The 25,419-nt window shown below is 53.5% G+C and overlaps 3 protein-coding genes and 1 non-coding gene across 5 annotated transcripts; all 4 read left to right on the top strand.

The window, feature by feature from the left end:
- The first annotated feature begins 1,381 nt into the window (after window positions 1-1,381).
- Window positions 1,382-7,473, top strand: ARL2 (ARF like GTPase 2). The gene is made up of 5 exons (XM_025878971.2): window positions 1,382-1,541; window positions 4,359-4,469; window positions 4,568-4,730; window positions 6,226-6,306; window positions 7,019-7,473. Exons 1-5 carry the CDS (start codon window positions 1,477-1,479, stop codon window positions 7,151-7,153), a joined length of 555 nt encoding a protein of 184 aa, XP_025734756.1. The 5' UTR covers window positions 1,382-1,476; the 3' UTR covers window positions 7,154-7,473.
- Window positions 7,474-10,498: 3,025 nt separating this feature from the next.
- On the top strand, window positions 10,499-22,383 carry SNX15 (sorting nexin 15). 2 transcript variants are annotated; one of them, XM_025879165.2, is made up of 8 exons: window positions 10,499-10,756; window positions 16,483-16,518; window positions 16,741-16,861; window positions 18,011-18,126; window positions 18,248-18,395; window positions 18,720-18,860; window positions 21,286-21,543; window positions 21,839-22,383. In XM_025879165.2, exons 1-8 carry the CDS (start codon window positions 10,658-10,660, stop codon window positions 21,943-21,945), a joined length of 1,026 nt encoding a protein of 341 aa, XP_025734950.1. In that variant the 5' UTR covers window positions 10,499-10,657; the 3' UTR covers window positions 21,946-22,383. The 2 variants fall into 2 exon arrangements, with proteins under 2 accessions (XP_025734950.1, XP_025734949.1); XM_025879164.2 differs by having other exon boundaries at window positions 10,500-10,756; window positions 18,717-18,860.
- LOC112829837 (U6 spliceosomal RNA) lies at window positions 16,126-16,231 on the top strand. The gene has a single exon (XR_003209755.1). It is a non-coding gene; the product is annotated as a U6 spliceosomal RNA (small nuclear RNA).
- A 418-nt stretch (window positions 22,384-22,801) lies between the features above and the next one.
- SAC3D1 (SAC3 domain containing 1) lies at window positions 22,802-25,318 on the top strand. Its single transcript, XM_025879242.2, has 3 exons — window positions 22,802-22,920; window positions 23,075-23,655; window positions 24,715-25,318. The coding sequence occupies exons 2-3, from the start codon at window positions 23,082-23,084 to the stop codon at window positions 25,215-25,217; spliced, it is 1,077 nt and encodes a 358-aa protein (XP_025735027.1). The 5' UTR covers window positions 22,802-22,920; window positions 23,075-23,081; the 3' UTR covers window positions 25,218-25,318.
- The last annotated feature ends 101 nt before the right edge of the window (window positions 25,319-25,419 follow it).

Here is a 25,419-nt window from a genome sequence, read left to right as displayed (position 1 = left end):
TTCACGTGCTGGTGCTGGGATTTCTGTCGCATAGACTCAGGGAGGCAGGATGGCAGGCATCATGTGGTCTTAGTTGTGTCTCAAAAGCCTTTGAATAGGAGTCAGGCTCACTTTCTTCCCTTGCGTGTGCTTGGTGGAGGGTAAACTGTACTGGCCCAGGGGGCTCAGCCAGGCACCCTGTTCTGTCCAGCCCTCATCTGTCCACAACCTCCTTCTGCAGGACTGGAAGCTCAGGCTTGCTCCAGACTTCTCCCTCTCTAGACCAACACTATGGAGAGCCCCTAAAAAATAGGGCATTTTACTGTCAACCAGACCTGAGTTTCAACTGCTGCCCAAGCTCCTTTTAAATCCTCTGGACTTCACTGTCACATCTGCAAAAAGGCAACAAACCTCCCCAGGTTGGTGGGAGGATGAAGTAGAAAACGTGGAGTGCTTTATAAACAATTCACAGAAATCAGCCATTATCTTCGGCTGGTGAGGGACTGTTCTTTCCCAAGCAGCAGAAAGAGCCCTCTGTGTGTCGTCTACTCACATTTACCCTGGTAGTTGGCTGGGGGGTAGGGCTCCATGTAAGACAGTAGGCTTAGCTCCCCCTTCTGAGTTTACAATTTACCTAGTCCCTGCCCTCATTTTCTTCACTTCTTCAGGACTTGAGCGCTGAGGTAAAGAACCAAACTCTTGCACAAAGTCATTCATTCAACAACAAATATTTATTGAGCACCTACTATATGCCAGACACGGTGTAAGCATCATGTGCACCTCAATATTCTCACTGGCAAAATGAAAAACAGTGCTTCTCAACGGAGAAACGATGGGCATCCTGGGCGGGACAATTCCTTGCGCGGGTCGGCCCCCTACCTTCAAAACGACAGGGACCGTACCTTGCAATTGGGACAACCCAAAAATGTCCCCGCACGTTTCGAAACGGCCCCTAGGGGGCATTTTCGCCCGCGATGAAGAATCTCCGGCCCACCCTCGCCGAGTCCAGGAGACAGGGAAACGGGGAGGCCCTCTAACTGGCAGGTTGAGGATGATGCCGAGGTCCACGACGAGCCGTATCTGGACCATGTTTCCGGGGAACGGGGCCCCGGAACGAGCTTGTAAACCTCCTTGGGGCTCTGGATTTCGACTCCTGAGTCAGAACTCCTACTTCCTATGTAGCCAAGACACAACCGGGTTTCCGTTCCCAGCCGAGCCTAGGTTCCTGGGGAGGAAGGAATGGCGGTGCCCTCGTCCCCCAAACCCTCGGGAAGCGAAGGGTTAACGCTGGTGGCCCCGCAGAAGCCCCCAGCGCCGCTAGAGGGACCATCTCAGCTGCACCTCCGGGCGGCTTCGCGGTCACGTGAGAGGAGGGCGGGACCAAACGAGAGGCCGGCCAATAGGCTGCGCTGTCGGTGGGCGTGATAGCCAATAGGAGCAGGGAGAGGGGTCCCGGGACTAGGAAGAAACGGCGGCCGGGAGGGGACTACAGGGACCATGGGGCTTCTGACCATTCTGAAGAAGATGAAGCAGAAAGAGCGGGAGCTGCGACTGCTCATGCTGTATCCTCCCGGACGCCGGAGCAGCGAGGGTAGCGGTGGGGGGGGCTCCCCACCGGGCAGGCGGTGCCAGGCGCCCCCTACCGGGCGCGGGGTGCGCGGCCCGCGCGTACCAACTGCCCATTGTGCGTCACGCACGTGGGCCCTACCAATCGCGCCGGCGGGGGGCCGGGAGGAGGCCGTACCACCGGCTCGGGGCGGGGGGGGACTCCGTTTCCAAGGCCAAAGGTGAGGGCCTAAAGGCGCAGCGGCGGGACCGGATGTCCCTGTGTGGGGGGGAGGGGGACCCGGAGGCGACTCGGATGTCACCACCCGTCGGTCTGGCTCGAGCGTGAGGCCGCTGTCCTCCCTGCCTCTGACCTTCCTCCCCCCATCCGAGGGTGTCAGGCCCCGGCCCCGCCCTCAAGGTCGGAATCCCGGGGGCGTGCGGGCCCCGCCCTGCGCTCCTAGGGGAGGCGGGTGTAGACCGCGCGGGGTGTTTTTGCCGTGTGTCGAGTTTCTCGGTTGTGACCGCACGGTATCCTCCCCAACCGCGACTGACGGCTTGTAGGCCCGAGGGCCCCACGGACCCTCTGAGTCCCGTTAGCGGGCGCCTGCCCTCTTTCCCCCTTCTCTGTGCCAGGCCCGATCGGGACTCTGCGATCCCAGAGCTGGGCGGGTCTCCCCCGGAGCTCCCCTGGCAGGGCAGAGAAGACATTTAAGTGCGCAGATAACTTTATAACATTCACATCATGTCTGTTTTAAAGAGCTCAGAGAAGGGCACAGAGAATTCACGCACCCAATTAAATATTTATTGAGTGCCTGCTGTGTGCTCGGCACTGCCCTGGGAGCTGGGGTAAAACGGCAAAACAGATCCTTAACCGTCATGGACGGTCTATAGTGCTGTGGGGAGAAGGATATTAACAAAGTAAATAGGTAAAAGGTATAGGATGCATGAAGAATTCAGTTTAAACAGGGTCAAAGAAGGCCACAATGAGAAAGTGACAGTTGAGTAAAGACTAGGAGGTGAGGGATGAACCATGTAGATACCCGGGGAAATTTGTTTAAGCAAAAGGAACAGCAAGTGCAAGGTCTGGAAGGAGGAACTCAGCTGGTGTGTTAAAGGAATGTCAAGGAGGGCCGTGTGGCTGGAGAGAGTGTGCAAGGAGGTTAGGACAGAGCGGGGACAGAAGAGCCACCTCATGTAGGGCCTTTTGGTTCTTGGCTTTTCCTTTAAATGAGAATTGCCGAGGGGAAGCGGGATCAGAGATTAGTTGCCGCACCACAGGCGAGATGGGATGGTGGCTTGGACCGGGATGGAAGCAGTGGGGTGATGGAAGTTGGGGGACATTCTGACCAGAGGCCCAGCAGGTATTGCTGCTGGATTGGACTCGAGTGTGGGAGGGAGCGTGAAGTCAAGCCTGACTTCTAGGTTTCTGGCCTGAGCAGTGCAAAGAATGAGGAACCACTTGCTGAGTTGGGGCAAGGGGCAGGGAGCAGGTTCAGAAAGATGGGAGCTCGGCGTTTGGCCATGCAAGATGCCTCTGGGACATCCTGTAAGTGTCAGATGGGCAGCTGCATAGAGGGACTGAGTCCAGAGGAGCAGCTGGGTGGGATGTGTACATTTGGAGTCATCAGCATAAAGATGGTATTTGAAGCCTGGTCCTGGGTGAGAGCACTAAGGGATGAGTGTGGACGGAGGAGAACTGAGGCGTACCTGGGTAAGAGGTCAGGGCGATGGGAACCAGGTAAGGGAGTGGAGGAAGGGGCAGGCCACTCCGTCAGGTGCTTCTGATGGAGAGGAAGCCGGGGGGGCTGAGGACTGCCCAGCCAGAGCACAATGTGAGGTCTTTAGAGACCTTGGCAAGAGAAGTTTCAGGGAAGCAGTGGGAGCAAAAGTCTCATGGGTTCAAGAAAGAGCAGGATGGAAATGGGAGAGGGTGAGTATGGACAGAGGTTTTGAGGAGGTTTGCTATAAAGGGATCAAGAGAGGGTGTGGTTTGCTTCTCCTAAGGTGAGAGAGACACCGGCTTGCAGCTGATGGGAATGATCCAGGGGATGATGGGGTTCGGAGGTGGGGGGGTATATTGGAGGCAAAGTCTGGGTCTCCGGAGGGCTTTTGTCATCCTCATTCTACTGGTTTGAGTCACCTGGGCCCCCTCCCAGCTGCAAGCCCTCTTAAGTGTTAGAAGGATGGGATTGGGGGGAGGGGGTTCTTTCCAGCTGCTGAACTCCCCCTCACTTCGCAGCAAAGGGTTTGGAACATTCCAGAAAAAGAAAGGTGAGGGTGGCTACCTCCAGATACATATTCTTGCTCTTCCCACTGTCTAGAAGGCTCTTCCCTTAGTCCTTTGGAAAGCTGGCTCCTCCTTGAAGTTTGGGCCTCAGCTCGAGACTCTGAGAGAGTTGCTCGAGCTAAAGAAAGTTCCTGTGGAGGCCCCCTCCGAAAGCCTCTCAGCTGTATTTCTTAACACTCCCCAGGAGCTGACGGTGCCTTGTTTCCCATTTGTTTGCGCTCTATCGATTGTCTCCGTACTAGAATAGGAGTTGCACAACGGTGGGGACTTCGGCTCCGGGGTACCCCCAGCCCCAGAAGAGGGCCTGGCACATAGTAAGCGTTCACTAAATATTGTAGAGTAAACTAAGGGACCTTTGGTTAGGTAGAGATGAGCACTCTCGATCCTTTCCCATTTAGCGTGGGCCAGTAAATTGTGTGTCAGGCACGGGCTCAACTAATGTGCTACCTGGTGGGAAATGACTCGTTCCCTAAAAGAGGGGCACCGGGATGATGTCACCATTCTGCAGAGCACGGGGACTTCTCCTTAACCTGCCGTGCTCCAGCGGCCTGGACAACGCTGGCAAAACCACCATCCTCAAGAAGTTCAATGGGGAAGACATTGACACCATCTCCCCAACGCTGGGCTTCAACATCAAGACCCTGGAGCACCGAGGGTAAGCAGGGACCCTGAAGTGGGCTGGCCCCGGCGTAGGGCAGGGAGCGCGGGTGAGGGGCCAGGCTGACCCTCTTCGCCACCCCGCTTCCCGCCCAGATTCAAGCTGAACATCTGGGATGTGGGCGGCCAGAAGTCCCTGCGGTCCTACTGGCGGAACTACTTCGAGAGCACAGACGGCCTCATCTGGGTGGTGGACAGTGCTGACCGTCAGCGCATGCAGGACTGCCAACGGGAACTCCAGAGCCTGTTGGTGGAGGAGGTGGGCAGGGCACCGGGCTAAGCAGGGGAAGCCAGGCTTCCAACAGCATCCGGGCCCCGAAACTTGGTGCCCATGCGTGGATGTGTGAACACCTTCCTCAGTGGATCCCCTTAGGGGCACCTAGGGCGGGGTCTCCTTCTCCACAGAGCCTCAGCAGGTGCCCAGCACCCTTGGGGAGTCAGAGACCACCTGTACGCTTGGTCCCAGGGAGCCCCACAGTGCTGTGGGCAGGACGTGCTATGAACTGAGACCTGGGTTCATGTCCCTTTGATGTCACTGCTCTTCAGCACCCTGAGCTTTAGGTTCTGCACCTTGAATGGGGCTTTAGGGAGGATGACTCGAGGCCAGTGTGTGAAGCTCTGGGAGGCAGTGGATCCTGGCTCAGGAGTTGGACTCTTTGCTATGTGACCGCAGGCAAGACACTTAACCTCTCTGAACCTCCACTTCCTCATTTCTAAGATGGGCATTAGAATTAGGGTGATCTTATAACTTATTATCTGGCCCCAAACACTTTCCTTTAAATAAAATTTTAGATTTACAGAAAAGTTGCAAAGATAGTGAAGAGATACCCCATATACTTTTCATCCTGCTTCCTCTAATGGTAACATCATACATAACCACCGTGCATTTGTCAAAACTAAGAAGTGAACGTTGGCAAGTTACTCTTAACTACAGATTCTTTTTAGGTTTCACCAGTTTTTCCATTGCTATCCTTTTTCTGTTCCAGGTTTTGATCTGGGTTACTACACTTGCATCTAGTTGAAAATCAGGTCACTTTTAAGAACAAAAGGGGGACTTGTTAATAATTACACAGGGACAACAGACATAAACAGGACTGTTCTGGGCACACAGGGACGCGGTCAGCTGGTCTAGCACTAGCCACCTCCAGGGGGTGCCACGCAGGTCCAATGAGATCATGGCTGTCCATGCTCAGCCCTGGCCTGGCACCCCGAGGCCCTTCATCAGGCCCAGATCCACCTACCTACCTGGAGGGACTCCCGGTCAGGAGCAACATGTGGAAGTAACTGGAAGCCAAGGCAGAGAGTGAGGCCCGGTAGTGGAACGGTGAAAGTGCTACATGACCTTGGAAGAGGGAAGGGTCACTCCCAGCAGACCCTATGGCCCCGGGACGGACGCTTGCATTCTTTGTACAGGTCGGGTCATCACATGGGACAGTCTAGAGCCAGAGGGCTCAGGAATCATCTTGTCCATCACCCCCTCCCCATTTATGGAGGAAGAAACTGAGGCATGGGGAAGAGAGGTGCCCGCTGGGCCCCAGCCTAGGGCTCCCTCCCTGCCACCCGCCCCACCCCCATGTATGGCTGGACTCACAGGCCATGTCCACACCGCCTACCCCACTTGGGCCTCTTATACCACCCCGGGGCCTTGCCCTGATTTTCCAGGTTGATCTCTGACCCCACCTGATCTGGGTGATTAGAGGAGGGGCCGGGCTGCCCTCTGAGCCCCCACGCCCCCCACCGTTTCTCTCCCCCAGCGCCTGGCTGGAGCCACCCTCCTCATCTTTGCCAACAAGCAAGACCTGCCCGGAGCACTGTCCTCTAACGCCATCCGTGAGGTGAGTCTGGGCCTTAGCATAAGCCCATGGAGGGAAAGGCGCACACGTTTCTTGGTTCCCTTATTTTAAAAAGCATGTGTTAGCTCCTCTTGTGTGGCAGGACCTGTGGCGGACACTGGAGATTGATGGATAAGGGCTAGTTGTGGCCCACAGGCCGGGGGAAGGCAGACGTGCAAACGTTACCCTACAGGGTAGCAGCAGCCAGCCGGTAGTGAGCATGGATGGTGAGCGTGGATGAGCCCATCCAGTTCTCACCCCAGCCTCCTGAGGGAGGAGCCATTACGATCGTTCTGCAGATGGCCAAGCAGGTTTAGAGAAGTGAGGTCACTCGGCCAGTGAGCAGACAAGTCAGGATTTCAGGGCAGGCCTGTGGGACCCCAAATTGTATCCTGCCTCCTACTTGGGAGGCAGGATTGTTGTTCTCCTCAGTAAACTGGCCAGCAATCCCCGGCTCCCTGGGCCTTGGGAGGAATGGATGGGAGGACAATTGCTCGGGAGCCCACGTTGCTATGCTGTTACGAAGGGGGTGTGGTGGTGTACCCGGAGCCCAGGTGCCCCGAGGAGTTGACAGATCCTCAAGGGAGACTTCCCCAGGAGACTTCTGAGGGCCCTGGAGGGAGGCACGGATTTCCCTTGGGCCGGGAGGGGGAAGGGGCTGTGAGTGGCAGGGCCCGCGGTCACCGGGGCCCGCCCCCCTCTTCCGCCCTCCCAGGCCCTGGAGCTGGACTCCATCCATAGCCACCACTGGTGCATCCAGGGCTGTAGCGCCGTCACCGGGGAGAACCTCCTACTCGGCATTGACTGGCTCCTGGATGACATTTCCAGCCGCATCTTCACGGCCGACTGAAGCATTCCGGATGCCCCCCACCTCACAGTCCAGCCCCGCCCCCACCCCCAGCCCTCATCAGGCACCATCCATGGGGGAATGCGAGTCAGCCAGCCTGGCGAACACCCCCAACCCCGCGCCTAAAGCTGCTGCTCTGTGGCCCCCCGGCTCCCGTGGCTGGAGGGCTGCTGCCCTGGCTCCCGACGCAGCCCGCCCGCAGCCGCCGTCCGGAGAGGAGGGAGAGGAGGGGGCCGGGCCCGGGAGGGGGCTGCCTCTGCTGCTACCAAGGCTGTGGGCCTCATCCTTTGCTCAGCCGTGAGAATAAACCGTTCCTTGCCCCAGTTCCTGGTGGAGCCGTTTGTTGCTTCCACAGCTCTCCGAGACCCACCCCCAGGAGCCCGCAGGGTAGCGGGGCACCGAAAGGGACAGATCATTCCAGTCAGAGGGTTCACTGCTGCTGTGTCACAGGGACACACGAAGCGTTACAGAAGCATGGGACAGGGCTGCAACTAATTCCATTTGGAAGAGTCCAGGCAGGCTTCCCAGAGGAAGTGACATTGACGTTGGGTGGGAAGGCTAAGTAGAAGTTCTCTGTGTAGAGGAAGGGGGTGGACAGTTTACCTAAACAGTAAATAAGAAGAAGGGACACAGCCCCACATCAGGGCTCATGATTTGCTGAAGGGAATACGGGCTGAAATTCAACTCCCAACTCCCCACCGTAGCCAGGAACCCACAGGCAGCGGTCAGCGCTGGCTCAAGCAGTGGGACCCACGTGACCGAGAAATGAAGCTCAAGGGCTCCTGGGAAGTGGGGAGGGGAGAGGACTCGGGTGTAAGGACGTGATCATCAAGCAGGGCTTGCTAACCGAGCAGAGCAGGGAAAGGTCTTTTTCTGAAGACTAAGGCGCTCTCTGAAGCAGGGTTGCCCGGCAGGTGACCCGACAGATGGGTGTTTTCACAGGGCCCCCTGCTCTGGTCTTACCTGGGGCTGCTTACTCCGTTGGGTTCTGTTCGAAGCACTCCCTGGCATCATCACATTGAAGAACAGCCCTAAACAGTACAGACTTTCCAGATCCCGTCTATAGGGGAACTGAGCCTCCGGGAAGGAGGTTACGTGACTTGCTCAAAGCCACCCAGCTGGGAAGTAGGGAAGCTGGGATTTGGACCCAGCACATTTAACCACTACGCCATACTATTCTAGGTTTTTGTCTCTGCTCAAAGCTCAGCTGGCAGAGAGAGGAGGCCTGATGTGTCTAATGAGCAAAGAGTAGTTTTCCCAAGGAAAAGGTGAGGAAGAGCCACCGAGATTTGCTCCTAAACTGGCACCAGGATCCCTTCCTGGAGAGGTACAGATGTGTGCAAAATCTGGGCTCTGTTAAGAAAGAAGAAGGGAAATTGATGTTGGGTAAACAACCTTAGAACATAAACTGTCCTTTAGCGTAGAAAATTAAAACCCCCTGCCCTGTCCTCTGTGCAAGACAGACATTGTCATCCCCGTGCTACCCAAGCCCTGTGGTGAGTGAACAGACCCAGGCTCCTGAGCCAAAGCCCAGCCCTGCCACTCACTGGATGATGCTTAGCAAGTGCCTCGCGTGTTTGTGCCTGTGTTGTCCTCTGGGGAAAGATAAGGCACCCACCCGCTAAGGGCGGGACAAGGACCAAATGGGTGGGTGTCTTGTGTGTCATTGTATAATGTTAGCCATCATGTTCAGTATTTGAACCGGTAGGAGCTCAAGCAGATCCAACCAACGGGAACTCAGCCATCTACTGATCTGGATGAGCCACCCCAGGGGTCAAGTCCTCCTGGGGGCCCTTAGCAGCATCCTTGATTTAAAAGAGTGAATTCTGCATGGTTAGAGACAAGGAAATAGCAAGGTTATACTCATTACCAAGGCTTGTGGATGGGGGATCTGAGCTGTGGCAGCAAGTCTGCATCCTGTGGTCAACCCAGTGGGGGTAGGAATGTGGGGGGCCCGACTGGCAGCTGTGCATTTGCAGCTTTCCTCTCTCCTCCTTACGGCTAAGAGGGCTCTTCTGTTTGCTTCTCCTGATGATGGAAATAGTGGAGTTGGAGTCTGAAGGCCGGGGGACAAACTGATCTTCGTAGGAATGGGCTTGGAGGGGACAGGGCGAAAGAAGAGAAAATGGAGAGAATTGGGAGCAGGGTCAGGGAGGGGAGGGAATGATGGGCAAGAAGAAGACTTGGAGCCAGTCCTGCCGGGAGAGCTTGAGAGAGCAGAAGTGATGTCTAAAAAGGGTCTCTAGAGGTGCGTGTTGTTCAAGGGGCCGCCACCCATCTAAGCCTCCTCCCAAACACCTCCCGGATGATCTACCCTGTGTCTGAGCTTCCATGAGTCTCATCTGGGACTTGGCTTTGTCTCTGTCTGGAAACTGGCCATACAGTGTCCACTATAAGAGCGGCCGCTTCACCCACACTACCAGTTTGAAGCTTCACAACCTGGTCATTGTGGTATCGGTCAGGGTCCTCGAAGGCCTGCCCCAGACATGGATCACAACTGCCTTCAGCAGAAAGGATGGTTCTTGGAAGGATACTAAGAACTCATAGAATCCCGATGAAGGTCTCAGGATGCCGGACATCAGGTTTGGAAAAAAGAGTGCCCAGAGGCTGGGCAGCTCAATCCACAGCCAACACCGCACATCAGGAACAAACTAGTGCCCTTGCCAGGCACTGTGCCCTCTGTCCCTCACTCAAGAAACTCAAGATTCAAGCTTCAGGAGAGACTCCCCCCACCCCCATCCAGGGCGGGGCAAGGAAAGGAGCTGGCACCTTTGGATTCTGGGTAGGAGGCTGAAGGGCTACCCCTAGGGAGAACTACCTCCAAACAAAGATATGGTGCTAACGGATAGGTGGGGCTGAATGCTGGACAGACCAAGCAGGGGAAAAAAGAATCATCCTCTGCAGTAGATTCTATTATAAACATCCCTTATAAACACTATAAACATTCTAGAGATGAGAAACTTGGGCTCCAGTAGTTAACGGAAACTCATACAGCTGGTAAGAAGTGTGACTTCAGAACCTATAAAGCCATCCTGCTTCTCTGGAGTTCTTTTTTGCTTCCCCTACCCTTGCAGAAAATATGAATTATCGAATCCTATGGAGGGAGACAGGGAAATGATTTGGCTACATCTGGCACGCACTGGACACAATAAAAGTTGGGTAGGTAGATAAAAGAAGGGAACTGGGAAGCAGAGGAGAAGTCGTTTGGACACGTTGGATGGGGCGGGCTTGAACACTGGTCAGAGCTGAGTGATCCAACCTCCCCAGTCCTCAACTCTTAAAAATCACCTAGTTCACGCTTTACCAGCCACTGAGAACTTTTTAGACGCTCCCTGGCCGCAAGCCGAGGCCGAGAACTGCACCGTCACTTGCGACCGGCTCCCTGGGCCCGGGGAAGGCGGACGCAGGCCACGGACAGGCGGTGGCTGGCGAGGACTGACCCGGAGGGGCGGGGGCGGCGTGGAGAAGGCGGAGGCCGGCCGGCAGCTCCACTCCGGCTCGGCTGCCATGTCCCGCCAGGCGAAGGACGACTTCCTGCGGCAGTACACAGTCTCCGACCCCCGGACCCACCCCAAGGGCTACACCGAGTATAAAGTGACCGCGCAGGTGAGGTGGGGCCCGACGGGGACCTTTACCCTTTTAACAAGGGGGGGCAGTGTTTTACTTTAAGGCAAGGCACTGCTGGACGCTCCCTTTTTAGACGACAGAAATGCATTTCCCCTTTAAGGGGAGGCTGCGCTAGGAGACTTCGTTTACATCTTTAGCCATCAGGGGGTGCGACCCTGGGAGGGCGCTGTCCTTTTAAAAGGGCGTGGACGGCAGTTCTCTGAGTGGGAGGGGTGGGTTCCCACGCCCAACGTGTGGTGTCTGCACATCTGGTTGTGAATTTTTTTAACACGAAAACTCTGGCTCAGCCCAATATTAGTTAGTTCTCCAATCTCTTGGAGTAAGTTGTGTTAACTGGTTTGTTTGATATTTACATAAAAGCCCTCTTTAAGAGTTTAATTTTTAATTTTCAAAAAAATACCTGTGACTTTAAAAATTCATACAGCTCGAGAATTTTCAAGAGTAAGTCTCTACCTTCACAGCCCCAGCAGGAAGTCAATAGGGAAAGACTAAAGTTGATTCCGAAGCAGTAACAACTTTATAAGCAGATTTTATAGATACATAGGGGAAACCATGAGAAGAATTTCAAAATAGAAACCGTATAAAAGACTATCTGTAGAATGATATCCGAGAACTGGTTGGGAGAAGACTTTTCATTGTAAATTGTTTTGTCCCTTTAGCATTTTAAACTAGGCAACTGTGAAACTGGTGCATTTGTAACTATTAAAGGGAAGCAAAAACACAAAGGCACTTCCAAAGTGTATACCTCTGCGCAGGCAGTGCTCAGATCAGGATACAGACATTTCCTTCACCCCAGGGACTTGCCTTGTATCTTTCCAATCCATAGTTCTCCTCCCACAGAGGTAACCACTGTCCTGACTTCTGTCGCTGTAGATTAGTTTTGTCTGTTCTTGAACCTCATCCGAATGAAATCATTACACAGCAAGTACTCACTTGTGTCTGGCCTTTTTCACTCTCTATGTAATGTTTTTGGAATTCATGTTGTTGCATGTATAAGTAGTTTGTTCTTTTTTATTGCCATGTGATAGGAGTCCCTTGTAGAAATATACCACCATTTCTTTATTCATTCTCCTGTTGTTGGACATTTGGGTTGTGTCTAAAAAAATCTTTAGTTATAACGAGTAGAGTTGTATGAACATTCATGTACAAGTCTTTTTATGGACATGTGCACCCATTTTTTTCTTGGTATGTACCTAAGAGTGGAATTGCTGGATCATTTGATAGCTACATGTGTAGTTGTCCTAGAAATTACCAGTTTCCAGGGCACTGTTTGCTGTTGGTCCTAAATGAAACTGACAAAATATTTAAAAGAATGTTTAAGTAGCTCTGTGGTTGGAAGTTGGCCAGGTTGGTGGCTGATATTCAGAGTCTGATAAGAACTTGTGGGGTTGTTTTGTTTGTTTGTTTGTTTGTTTGTTTTGGCCTTTATCCCTATGCTAAATGTACCCAAAGGGACAGAAAAACCTTTCAACATAGATGGATGTGTCAGTCTTTTGATATCTTTTAGGTGGCAATCCAATTCTCTGAGGAATTAAAAACAGCTGTCCTTGTTTTACACCTTGAGTCTTTTTTTAAAAAGATTTTATTTAATTTTTTAAAAGATTTTTTTTTTTTTATTTATTTGTCAGAGAGAGGGAGAGAGCGAGCACAAGCAGGGGGAACAGCAGGCAGAGGAAGAAGCAGCTCCCCGCTGAGCAAGGAGCCTGATGTGGGACTTGATTGCAGGACCCTGGGATCATGACCTGAGCTGAAGGCAGATGCATAACCAACTGAGCCACCCAGGCGCCCTGGAGCATGCAACTCTTGATCTTAGGGTCATGAGTTCAAGCCCCATGTTGGGGCTTAGAGATAACTTTAAAATCGTTTAAAAAAAAAAAGAAATTACCAGTTTTCCAAAGTGGTACGGTACTTCAAAGTACTTTTATAACCCCATTCTCACCAGCACTTGGTATCATCAGCATCTTCAATTTTCGGCATTGTAGGTGTGCCTGGGTGGCTCAGTTGGTTAAGCATCTGCCTTTGTCTCAGGTCATGATCTCAGGGTCCTAATATCAAGCCCCACATTGGGCTCCCTGCTCAGCGGGGAGCCTGCTTCTCCCTCTGCTCTTCCCAACCTCTTGTGCTCACACTCTCTCTCTCTCTCTCTCAAATAAATAAATAAAATCTTTTAAAAAAAAATTCGGCAGGGCACCTGGGTGGCTCAGATGGTTAAGCATCTGCCTTCAGCTCAGGTCATGATCCCAGGGTCCTGGGATCGAGTCCCGCATCGTGCTCCCTGCTCCTTGGGAGCCTGCTTCTCCCTCTGCTTCTCTCTCTCTCTCTCCCTCCCTCTGTCTCTCATGAATAAATAAATAAAATCTTTAAAAAAAAATTCGGCATTTTAAGTGGGTGGATGTGTAATATCTCATTGGAGTATAATTTGCATTTCTCTGATGACTAATGATGTTGAGCATATTCTCATTATCTTATTGGCCATTCAAACACCTTTTGTGGGAGGTGCCTGCTCAAATATTTTGCCCAATTTCAAAAGTTGAGTTGTCTTTTTAGTATTGATCTGTAGTTCTTTATATATTCTGGATATGACTCCTTTGTCAGGTATCTGTATTCCTCAACAGTTTTTTTTTTTTTAAGATTTTTATTTATTTATTTGAGAGAGAGAGAATGAGAGACAGAGAGCACGAGAGGGAAGAGGGTCAGAGGGAGAAGCAGACGCCCTGCCGAGCAGGGAGCCCAACGTGGGACTCGATCCCAGGACTCCAGGATCATGACCTGAGCCGAAGGCAGTCGCTTAACCAACTGAGCCACCCAGGCGCCCTCCTCAACAGTTTTTAAATCTAGTTTCTTTTACCCAAGATATTGCAGGCCAAGTCTATTGTGAAAAGCAAAGGCCAGGGTTTTGGTCCCTACCAGTCCCTCTTACTTGGTATGTGACTTTTTTTAAATTTTTACTTTTAACTGAGGTATAGTTGACATACAATATTGTGTTAGCTTCAGGTGCACAACATAGTGATTTGACATTTATATTCAGTAGGAAATGCTCACCATGGTAAGTGTAGTTGACCATCGGTCACCATACAAAGTTATTGCAATATTACAGACTATATTCCCTATGTTGTACTTTTCGTCCCTATGACTTACTTATTGTACAACTGGAAGTTTCTACCTCTTGATCCACTTCATCTACTTCACTTACCCCCTCCGTCCACCTCCCCTCTGGCAACCACCGGTTGTTCTCTCAAAACTAGAGTCTGTTTCCGGTTTTGTTCTTTAGACTCCACGTATAAATGAAATCATGTAGTATTTGTCTTTCTCTGTCTGACTTATTTCATGTAGCATAATACCTTCCCAGTCCATCCATGGTATCACAAATGACAAGATCTCATTCCTTTTTATGGCCGAGTAATATTCCATTGTATATATCTATGACATTTTCTTCATCCATTCATCTGTTGATCTATTGATGGACGCTTAGATCGCTTCCATATCTTGGCTATTGTAAATAATGCTGCACTAAACATAGGGGGATATATATCTTTTCGAATTAGTGTTTTCGTTTTCTCTGGGTAAATATCCAGAAGTGAAATTACCGTATCCAGTGGTATTTCTATTTTTAATTTTTTAGGAAACTCCATACTGTTTTCCATATTGGTGCACTGGTTTACATCCCCTCCAACACTGCACAAGGGTTCTCTTTTCTCTACATTTTCACCAACACTTGTTATTTCTTACCTTTTTGTTCTGACTGGTATGAGGTGATATCTCATTGTGGCTTTGATTTGCATTTCCCTGGTGCTTAGTGATGTGGAGCATCTTTTCATGTGTTTGTTGCTTATCTGTATATTTTCTCTGGAGAAACATCTATTCAGGTCCTCTGCCCCTTTTTTTTTTTTTTGATATTTATTGAGCTACCTTTACTAGTGTCCTCCCTCCCTTCCTTCCTCCCCTCCTTCCTCCCTTCCTCGAGCCAGTGGGGGATGCAGAGAGAGTGGGAGAGAGACAGAAGCTTAAGTAGGCTCCACACCCAGCTCAGAGCCCTACATGGGGCTCAGTCTTAACGACTCTGAGATCATGACCTGAGCCGAAATCAGGAGACCCACACTCAACCAACTGAGCCACCCAGGCACCCCCTCTGCGCATTTTAAAATTGGATTGTTTTGTTTTTTTGGTGTTGAGTAGGAGTTTTTTATATATTTTGGATATCAACTCATTATCAGATAGATCATTTGCAAAACATGCTGTGTGATCTTGCACAGGTCACGTCCCCTCTCTGCCCCTCCACTTCCTCATCTGGTAAATGGGTCTGTTAATCATATCTGCCACCTTGGGATCTAGGATAATTAAAAGGAGATGTTTGGAAAACTATCAACCCAATGTTTATAGCAGCAATGTCCACAATAGCCGAACTGTGGAAAGAGCCAAGATGTCCATCGACAGATGAATGGATAAAGAAGATGTGGGATATATACACAATGGAGTATTATGCAGCCATCAAAAGGAATGAGATCTTGCCATTTGCAACGACGTGGATGGAACTGGAGGGGGTTATGCTGAGTGAAATAAGTCAATCAGAGAAAGACACGTATCATATGACCTCACTGATATGAGGAATTCTTAATCTCAGGAAAACAAACTGAGGGTTGCTGGAGTGGTGGGGTGTGGGAGGGATGGGGTGGCTGGGTGATAGACATTGGGGAGGGTGTGTGCTATGGTGAGCGCTGTGAATTGTGCAAGACTGTTGAATCACAGATCCGTACCTCTGAAACAAATAATGCAATATATGTTAAGAAAAAAAAAGAAGAAGATAGCAGGAGGGGAAGAATGAAGGGGGGAAATCGGAGGGGGAGACGAACCATGAGAGACGATGGACTCTGAGAAACAAACTGAGGGTTCTAGAGGGGAGGGGGGTGGGGGGATGGGTTAGCCTGGTGATGGGGATTAAGGAGGGCACGTTCTGCGTGGAGCACTGGGTGTTATACACAAACAATGAACCATGGAACACCACATCAAAAACTAATGATGTAATGTATGGGGATTAACATAACAATAAAAAAATTAAAAAAAAAGAAAACTATCAAGTGGTCCACGTTGTGGAGTGTTATTCTCTAATCATTATGATTATACCATAGTGAGTACAGAGTCCTCTTCCCAGCTCAGACCCCATTCTTCTCTTCTAGAGGTTGCAACCCCAGTGATGTTTCCTTCCGCCCAAAGGAGTGTTGGCCCACAGAGGCTTCCTCACTTAAAAAAGGGAGTGGCTCCTGGGACAGAACCTCATTCTTTAGAGAACTGGAGGTTCTTTGGTTTCAGAAGGAGATGCAGGGACTTGGCCCGTCGAGGGAAGTGAGATAGTGCTGGCTTTGGCAGCACACATAGAAAATTGGAACGATACAGAGAAGATTAGCATGACCCCTGTGCTAGGATGACACGCAAATTCATGAAGGAACTGAGATAAAAGTTGGGCTGAGGACCAAGGGGTCTGGATGGGATCCTGCCATCTGGCAGAGGAAGAAACTAGCACGTGATAGAAAAACTGCTTCAGGTGACACAAAGCCTTGAAGCCAGGACACCTTGATACCAGTGGCCAACAACAGCCAAAGGCCACAACGAGGGCTGGGAGGTACCTGGGGCATCGCTGGATTCTACTGGGCGATGGGGTGTCAGATGTCAGTCTCTGGTCTCACCTGGTTCTTGCCTTTCTTCCTCAGTTCATCTCAAAGAGGGACCCAGAGGATGTCAAAGAGGTGAGGCTCCTGGGAGGAAGGGGGACCATTCCCTAGTTCCAGATGCAGGAGCAGCAAAGGAACAAGTGGTAACTCCTCGGCCCTGGGAGGAGCAGGTGCGGTGCCCCAACCCACGCACGCACACAGGCATGGCACGCACGCGCTAGCCCAGGCTGGGGATGGGGAAAGCCTCTTTCCACCGCCACCAATGCCGGCCTGGGCCAAGTCTTGGGTCCCCGGCAGGTGGTGGTCTGGAAGCGGTACAGCGACTTCCGCAAGCTGCATGGGGACCTGGCCTACACCCACCGCAACCTCTTCCGCCGCCTGGAGGAGTTCCCGGCCTTCCCCCGCGCCCAGGTGTTTGGTGAGTGTTGATCTAGGCATTCAGGCCAGAGATGGAGGGAGAGGTGGGCAGAGGGGACCCCTGCTGGGTGGGGGGGGGACCGGAAGGGGGGCCCAAACCCCCAGCAGAAGCACTTTTGGGGAGGGCCCTTAGAGACAGCCTCATTTCACACATGGGGAAACTGAGGCTCAGAGCAGCCTAGCCCTCGGTGTGTGTGGAGCCTTTCAGCATTCCTTCTTCCTTAGCCCCATTTTCAAGACAAGGCAGCTGAGGCTCAGGGTCATAGAGGGGCTTGGCCTGTAAGTGGCAGAACCAGAATTCCTCCCCAGGAGCTGGTGTCTGCGCTGTCCAAAAACAGCAGCTGTGAGCCGGAGGTGGTGAGTCTGAGCCGAGGTGTGCCGAATGGGTTGAATGCACACTGAAATAGAATGTAAACTATGGCGATAATTTATATATTGATCACGTGTACAAATGAGACTATTTTGGATATACCGGGTTAAGTGGAATAAATTATTCAAGTTGAGTTAACCTGTTTCTTTTTAACGTGGCTATGAGAAAATTAATAATTGCACATGCCACTCGTGATGTATTTCTGGTGGACAGGACTGATCTGTCAGTTGGGTCTCTGGACTCCCGTGAGATATTCTTTCCCAGCAAGGCGAAGGGCTGCTGCCTGCAGGTGATGCAGGCCGTGGGCAGTGTGGCCGGCTGCTAGGTCAGAGGCAGCTCATTCCGCAGCATGCCTAGAACAGAGCAGGGAGACTGTGAAAAAGGAGCTACTTGCGGTGTGACCTTGGGCAAGTCACTTCTCTCTGAGTCTTCCTTTCCTCTCCGTTACATCAAAACCATCTGAAATTATTTTGTTTCTTGTTGGTTGCCCACCCACCTCCCTTGTCTAGGATGGGAATCCATGAGAGCAGAGACCTTGCTTTCCTCCCATTCACCTTCTGAACCTAGCACATTAGTAGGTGCTCCGTAAACATCTGGTACATGGAGGCCTAGGGGGCTTGGTCCCTGTTTGCAAGCAGCCCACGCCCACCCCCCAGGAGGAGCCAGGGAAGATTGCTGGGGGGATGGCCGGCTGCTGGGATCCTCTCTGGCAGAAGCAGGAAAGTGACCCCTGTGGCTCCCTGTTTCTCTCCCCACCCCTCGTCCTGGGGGGCGCTGCAGGCCGGTTTGAGGCCTCAGTGATTGAAGAGCGGCGGAAGGGGGCTGAGGACTTGCTTCGCTTCACTGTGCACATCCCCGCGCTCAACAACAGCCCCCAGCTCAAGGAGTTCTTCCGGGTATGTGTCCCTGCTTGTCCCTCCTCCCCAGCACCTGGGAAGCCTACCTGCCGCCTGGGCTGCACCCTGAGACACCCCCCCACCCCCTCCCCCACCCTGTCCCTGTGTTTCTCTCCTGCAGGGTGGGGAGGTGACCCGGCCCTCCGACGTGTGCAGAGACCTGCACATCCTGCCACCCCCTCTGATCCCCACACCGCCCCCTGAGGATACCTGGTTGCCCCAGCCGCTCCCCACAGAGAGGAGAGGCCTCGAGGAACTGGACGTGCCAGGTACCTCAGGGTTGGGAAGGGAGCCAGGGATGGAGGGTCTGGGGGTGGTGGAGAACACACACTTCCTTCTCAGTGAGCTTTGTAAAAATGCTGCAGTATGTCCCAGTTCCTCTACCACTAACGTGCTGAGGAGCTCTGGCCAGGCCATTTTCCTTCTCTAGGCTACAACTTCTTAGTCTGTAAAAGGGGTACCACCCTGACAAGGAGTGGGCTCGTCTATGCCCGTGGGTGCCACAAGGAGTTAGGGAGAGGGTAATTGCATTTTGAAAGCTGGGAAATGATAAGGACGGGCATGAATGTCCCCATTGATTTGTTCCACAGCAGATCCCCCACCATCCAGCCCTGCCCAGGAGGCCCTGGATCTCCTCTTTAACTGTGGGAGCACCGAGGAGGCGTCCAGTTCCCCTGCCCAAGGCCCCCTCACAGAGGCTGAGCTTGCCCTCTTCGACCCCTTCTCCAGGGAAGGTAACGAGCTGGGACAAGCAGAGGGGGGCAGAGGTGGGGGCAAGGAGGGCGGGCAGAGCCACCGACTAGCGTGTGTAGTGCCTGTGTAAATCCTAGAAAGATGCCCCACTCCGGGCAGTTGGCAGCCTTAGTGAGCATTGGAAGCCGGCACCCCGGTACCAGGGCTCATGAGCTGGATGCCCCTGGACAGTGAGCAACCAGGGAGAAAGACAAGGGAGATCTTCTCAGGGACAGTTGGATCTTCTCCCCAAAAAAGCTCTGGAACAGGCAGGCATCACACCGTCTTGGGAGGATTTGAGTTCCTTCCGTTGGAAGCCCAAGGGGGGGTTTCCTGGCCAGCTTAGGGTCGCGCTGCAGATCCTGAAGGCAGGGGAGGCCTGTTGGTAGGGGGTGGGGGGAATGAGACCCGGGCTCAGAGAGAGCACAGGGGGCCCAGGCACGTGGGGGCCCACAGACCCGCCATAGAAGGGGGAAGCCCCCCTCCCTCTTCCCATGGAGGTCTGGGTCCTGGAGCTGAGCTGAGAGTCCCAGGCTCTGAGACACTGGAACTTTACTTTTCTTTTTCTTTTTTTTTTTTTAAAGATTTTATTTATTTATTTGAGAGAGAGAATGAGAGAGAGAGAGCACATGAGAGGGGGGAGGGTCCGAGGGAGAAGCAGACTCCCCGCTGAGCGGGGAGCCCGACGCGGGACTCGATCCCGGGACCCCGGGATCGTGACCTGAGCCGAAGGCAGTCGCTTAACCGACTGAGCCACCCAGGCGCCCGGGGAGGGGTATCCTTTTCCTCTTCTTGTTCTGCTTCCTCCCGTCGCTGTTCCTTCGGCCCCTCCGCAGCTGCGATGGGGAAGGAGGAATTAGGGGGAAAGGTGAGGGTGGTACCACCGGGGCCTGCCTGCCTTGCCCCAGCTGAGCCCCCAGGGGTGGCCAGTGGCCAGATGCTCCGACAGGAGCCTGTCAGGATTCCTAGGACGTAGCTCCCATCACACATTCCCTTGGCCCATAAGAAAACTCCTGAACTCTGGGACGCCTGGGTGGCTCGGTTGGTTAAGCGTCAGGGTCCTGGGATCGAGCCCCGCATCAGGCTCCTTGCTCCGCGGGGAGCCTGCTTCTCTCTCTCCCTCTGCCTGCCGCTCCCCCGGCTTGTGCTCTCGCTCTCCCTCTCTCTGACAAATTATAATAAATAAAATCTTAAAAAAAAATGAAAGAAAAGAAAACTCCCAAACTCTTGCCCCGCCAAAGCCTGGAAGTACAGTTTGCTCAGATGCTGCCTCAGCTCTGTGCCCCACTGTTGTGGGCACCTCCAGCAAGTCCCTCAGCATCAGAATCCTCCCGGCAACGAGCTGGCACTCATCTCTGTCTTCAACACGTGCCTCAAACTCTCGTCCTCATGTTAGGGCATCCCAGGAACCGCTCTGCCTTCTGCTCCCTGAGCAACACAGGGAGGGCCGTATGTCCAGCTGGGAAGTGAGAGGGCATCTTCCTTTCCTGCAGGAGGCCTCCCAGTCTCCTCATGGGGTCACTGGAATGGAGTTAGAGAAATGTCCACCCTCCCCTCTCCAGACCAGTGAGTGGTACGCCATGGTGCTCCCGATTCTGGCACTTTCCCTCCAAAGGCCTTTTCGCCAATGATGGACCAAATCTCTAGCTTTCTCTTGTATAAGCTGCAGAGGGGATGTTTGGCCCCCTTTTGGCCAGTCCTGGGGTATATAAGGAGACCTTCTCTCTGGAATTTGAGGACACCCACCACCCACTGTCTTCATGTTTGGGTCCTCAGCTGAGGTTGTAAGACCTGAGATTCTCTGCCTCTGTTATTCTGACATTCCAAGGTTTGGAGCATTTCTACCCTTGGCCTGGCTTATTTGGTCTGGCGTCCTTCAGTTAAACTTTACGGAGGGAATTCTTAGATTTGTAGATCAACTGTAGTCAGGAAGGAAGTAGGCGCAGTGACCCAGACCTCGCAAACTAATGTTAATATGTACCTAAAGAATTAGGAAGGTAATATGGTTTTTACAAAAGCACAGGAACTCGGGGCGCCTGGGTGGCTCAGCCGTTAAGCGTCTGCCTTCGGCTCAGGTCATGATCCCAGGGTCCTGGGATCGAGCCCTGCATCGGGCTCCCTGCTCCGCGGGAAGCCTGCTTCTCCCTCTCCCACTCCCATTGCTTGTGTTCCCTCTCTCGCTGTGTCTCGCTCTGTCAAATAAATAAAATCTTGAAGGAAAAAAAAACACAAAAACACAGTAACTCTACCAATTAAACCAATCATGGCTAGTCTGTTATATATGAATGGCTTTTGAATTGCTCAGGCACTGCTTCCCTCCACCTGGGGCAGGCTGGTACCTTGATGGGCAAGAGAGGTCTGGGGATGGGCTGCAGGCCCTGGGAAACGGAGGGCAGTCTGGCCTGAGCCCTCCGTATCTGATGGTAGAAGGTGCAGGCCCCAGTCCAACCCACATGGGTGAGCTGGCAGCGGTGGAGGCAGAGTCTGAAAGGCTGGACCAGGAACCCTGGGAGCCCGGAGGGCCGGAGGAGGAAGAGCACGAGGAAGACCGGCCGGCCCCTGCCTATCTGAGCCAAGCCACAGAGCTCATCACCCAGGCTCTGCGGGATGAGAAGGCAGGTGCCTACCCTGCAGCTCTGCAGGGCTATCGGGACGGCGTGCACATCCTGCTACAGGGCGTTCCTGGTGAGTACGACCGGAAGGTGGAAGGTTAGGCCTAGAGTCTCAGACGGTGGAGTGAAGGGAAGGGAAAGTGAAAGACAAGTCAAGGATCAGAATTGGTCATCACTGACAAGCTGTGCAACCTTGGGCAGTTTCTTTACCTCTTGTGGCCTCAGTTTTCTTATTTGTAAAATGGGGAGAATAGACCTGATTCTCAGGGAGGTAGGGAAAGACACATGTTGATGCTCTGTGAACTGTAGGGGACTAGACCAGGGGTTTTGAACCCAGGGATCTGAGCTGAGCCATTCTCTCTCCACAGGTGACCCGTCACCTGCCCGCCGGGAGGGTGTGAAAAAGAAGGCAGCCGAGTACCTGAAGAGAGCAGAAGAAATCTTCCACCTGCACCTGTCCCAGCCCCCCTCCTGAGAGGGAGTGAACCCCTGCCCGGGACTGGAGCTCCAGCACTGCCAGCTCTCCCTAGGTCCTGGCCTGATATCCTGGTCTAGTAACACTAAGGGTCATTTCTTTATGTAACTGGACCAAGAATGAGACAAATAATGAATTCAGAGCTCCTTGACCACACGTGCCACTTTGGAATTAGGACGGAACACTTAAGCCGATCCTGCCTGTCTTGCATGGCCAGCATCCCTGGTCCTGAACTGGCTGTTTACCCATCTAGAACAGGGGTCTGCAAACAATGGCCTGCAGCCACATCTTGCCCACGGCCGTTTTTTGTAAGTCCCATGAGCTAGAATGGTTTTTACATTTTTTAATAGTTGAAGAAAAACCAAAAGAATAGTATTCTGTGACAGATGAAAATTACATGAAATTTAAGTATTAAAAATAAAATTATGTTGGAACACAGACTCCTTCACTTAATATTGTCTTTGGCTGCTTTCCCACTACACCAGCAGAGTTGAATAGTTGCTGAGTTGCCCAGTTGCGACCTTCAAATCCCAAAGCATTTACTATCTTGCCCTTTGCCGAAAAAGTCCGCTGACCCCTGATCTAGAAAATGGGGAGAATAGTCTCCGGGGAAACAAGAGTAGAGAATGGCAGGAGGCCGACTGAACCAGGTTATTGGGTGAAGGGAATGATGAAGAGGAACCCAACTTGGGGTTACCCATTTTGGAAGGTGCCCAAAGGCTAAGAGCGAGGAGGGTTCGGGGTTCGGTGGGCTGAAGCCTGGGAGGGCGTGGCTCCATTCCTCCCCCGCCCCTCCGGCGAAGCGATTGGTTGCGGGACGGACTACAAACTGGCGCATCATGGGAGTGGGCTGGGCTGGGCGCGGTGCATCCTGGAAGCTTTGGCGGCGTCTGAGTCGGAAGTGGCGGCGCTGAGCTACGACGCAGTGTGTCTCGGGAGGCCAACTCCAGGCTTTGTGGGAGCTGACGAGGCTCGGTGAGAGGACGGCGGGGGCGGGTAGGCGGGGCCCGGCTGGGATCAGCCCGCCCCGGCGCCCGAGCCCCGGCCGGCCTCCGCCAGTCCTCGTGTAGAACGGGGCGAGTGGCCGCCATCGTCTCCGAGATGTTGAGGGCTTCTCCTTTCCCCTCAGCGCCCCCATGGCCGGCTGCGAGCTGCCCGTGGGCACTTGCCCAGACATGTGCCCGGCCGCCGAGCGCGCCGAGCGCGAAAAGGAGCGACGGCTGCACCGCTTCGAGGTGGCGCCGGGGGGCCGCAGCGACCCGCCCCGCGCAGACCCACAGCGCGCCGTGAAGGAGTACCAACGGCCGGCCGCCGGCAAGGCGCGGCCCCCGCCGAGCCAGCTGCGTCCGCCGTCCGTGCTGCTGGCCACCGTGCGCTACCTGGCCGGCGAGGTGGCCGAGCGCGCCGACGCCTCCTGCGCGGAGGTGGCCAGCTTCGTGGCGGACCGGTTGCGCGCCGTGCGGCTGGACCTGGCCCTGCAGGGCGCGGGCGACGCCGAGGCGGCGGCGGTGCTGGAGGCGGCGCTGGCGGTGCTGCTGGCCGTGGTGGCGCGGCTGGGGCCGGACGCGGCGCGCGGCCCAGCGGACCCGGTGCTGCTGCAGGCCCAGCTGCACGAGAGCTTCGGTTCTCTGCGGCGCTGCTACGGGCAGGGCGCCGGGCCGCATCCCCGCCAGGCCGCCTTCCAGGGTCTCTTTCTGCTCTATAACCTGGGTGAGTCGGGGTCTCGGCGGCGGGGCGGGGGGGGTGCCTCCGTGGGGACAGTGGAGGCCGGGGAAGGAAAGAGAAACTTGACAGTCTCACCATTAGCTCCCTCCCCATCCCTGCCTTCTAAATGTGTGTCGAGTCCACGCGCAAGATCCACGGAACCCGCCGCCCCGTGGGCCCTCTGGCCTGTCCTTTCCCCTATTTGGGTTTTTGTTTGTTTTTATTTTTTGTTTTTTTGTGGGTTTTTTTGGGATAAAAGTGGAGAGGACGGGGTTGGAACGGAAAAATTGGCCCAGGGATTTTCAAACTTTTTTTAACTCTGTTCAGTGTTGCAAAACAGCCGAGAATATATCTGACACAGAAGTTTCAAGACATTAGATCCTTCCAGTGGATGGTTGGTGCATTCTAATAAATTCTATTGTATTTAATTGTAATCAAATGCTCTTGGTTTCAAAACCCACTAATGGGTCAGAAGCCTCAGTTTACAAAAGTGGCCCAAGGTTCCAGTGTCCATGATTCTCCTGGAGAATCTCCTGGAAGCAGAAGCAGAATGTCCTCGAAGAAAAGGCTTTACCAGGTTGACAGCTGAGCCCACTTCCTAATCTGTGCAGCAGCTAGGGCAGTGGAGAAAGGGCCGTGGGTTTGAAGTCAGAAAACTTGGATTTTGTTGTGTCAAATTGTACTACATTCGAACTCTTAAGACAGTCTCAGGCAAGTCGTGAACTTATCTGGGCCTGTCTCCTCATCCAAAAACAATGCCTTACTTTGTTATGAGGATCCAGACTGTGTGAAGGGGCTCTGGCAACTCATTCAGATAAGGCTCTGGAAGGGGCTGGTAGAAAAAAGGGGGCGAGAAGGTGAGCTTGGCCCAGGGGAGGGGCGTGGCCAGAGTGGAAGGTAGGCGAGCCAAGGTCGGAGATGGGCCTGGTGGTTGGCCAGAGGTGGGCCTGGCTGAGGACCCCAGCCTTTGGGAGAAGAGATGGGAGGAGGCCTAAGCAGATGGGATGGAAGGTGGCCTGGTAGGGGAAAGACAAGGAGTTCTCACCCTGGCTTCCGCCCTCACAGGCTCCATGGAGGCCCTTCATGAGGTTCTGCAGCTACCTAATGCCCTGCGTTCCTGCCCCGCCCTGCGCAGGGCCCTGGCTGTGGACTCGGCCTTTCGCGAAGGCAACACCGCCCGCCTGTTCCGTCTGCTCCGGATCCTGCCCTACCTGCAGAGCTGCGCAGTCTGGTGCCACGTAGGCCGTGCCCGCCGGGGAGCCCTGGCCCGCCTCGCTCGGGCCCTGAGCACCCCCAAAGGCCAGACCTTGCCTCTGGGCTTCATGGTCCACCTTCTGGCCCTGGATGGCCCCGAAGAGGCGCGGGACCTCTGCCAGGCCCATGGACTGCCCTTGGATGGACAGGAAAGAGTTGTGTTTCTCAGGGGTCGCTACACTGAGGAAGGGCTGCCACCTGCTGGGACCTGCAAAGTGTTGGTGGGGAACAAACTTGGAGGGCGCACCCTGGAGGAGGTGGTCATGGCTGAGGAGGAAGATGAGGGTGTGGGCAGACCCAAGTCCCCAGCATGAGGAGAAGGCGTGCACTCTCCCAGAGCCCAGGACTGGATCTAAGCACTCAGGTTTCTTTTTTCGTAATTCCTACACAATAAAAGGTTTTGTAGGAATAATAACTATGCTTGGTTTATTTGGGGGAGAGCAGGGAGGAGTTGAGACACGATAGGGATGTACAGGGAGAACAACTCAGACTATCCATGCTGGGCCTCAGTTCCCC

Source organism: Callorhinus ursinus, unplaced genomic scaffold (genome assembly GCF_003265705.2).
Source record: "Callorhinus ursinus isolate GAN/ISIS: 27379988/994484 unplaced genomic scaffold, GSC_fseal_2.0 scaffold51, whole genome shotgun sequence".
NCBI lineage: Eukaryota > Metazoa > Chordata > Mammalia > Carnivora > Otariidae > Callorhinus > Callorhinus ursinus.
Note: the sequence above shows the minus strand (reverse complement) of the source record. Positions and strands in the feature narration are given on the sequence as shown.

Excerpts from the sequence above, each read along its gene's own strand:
- ARL2 (XM_025878971.2), top strand. The coding sequence starts at position 1,477 with ATGGGGCTTCTGACCATTCTGAAGAAGATGAAGCAGAAAGAGCGGGAG. Across the intron at positions 1,542-4,358 it reads GAGCTGCGACTGCTCATGCT|CGGCCTGGACAACGCTGGCA; the intron begins GTATCCTCCCGG and ends GCCGTGCTCCAG. Across the intron at positions 4,470-4,567 it reads AAGACCCTGGAGCACCGAGG|ATTCAAGCTGAACATCTGGG; the intron begins GTAAGCAGGGAC and ends CTTCCCGCCCAG.
- SNX15 (XM_025879164.2), top strand. The coding sequence starts at position 10,658 with ATGTCCCGCCAGGCGAAGGACGACTTCCTGCGGCAGTACACAGTCTCC. Across the intron at positions 16,862-18,010 it reads CCCCCGCGCCCAGGTGTTTG|GCCGGTTTGAGGCCTCAGTG; the intron begins GTGAGTGTTGAT and ends GGGGCGCTGCAG. Across the intron at positions 18,127-18,247 it reads AGCTCAAGGAGTTCTTCCGG|GGTGGGGAGGTGACCCGGCC; the intron begins GTATGTGTCCCT and ends TCTCTCCTGCAG.
- SAC3D1 (XM_025879242.2), top strand. The coding sequence starts at position 23,082 with ATGGCCGGCTGCGAGCTGCCCGTGGGCACTTGCCCAGACATGTGCCCG. Across the intron at positions 23,656-24,714 it reads CTTTCTGCTCTATAACCTGG|GCTCCATGGAGGCCCTTCAT; the intron begins GTGAGTCGGGGT and ends CCGCCCTCACAG.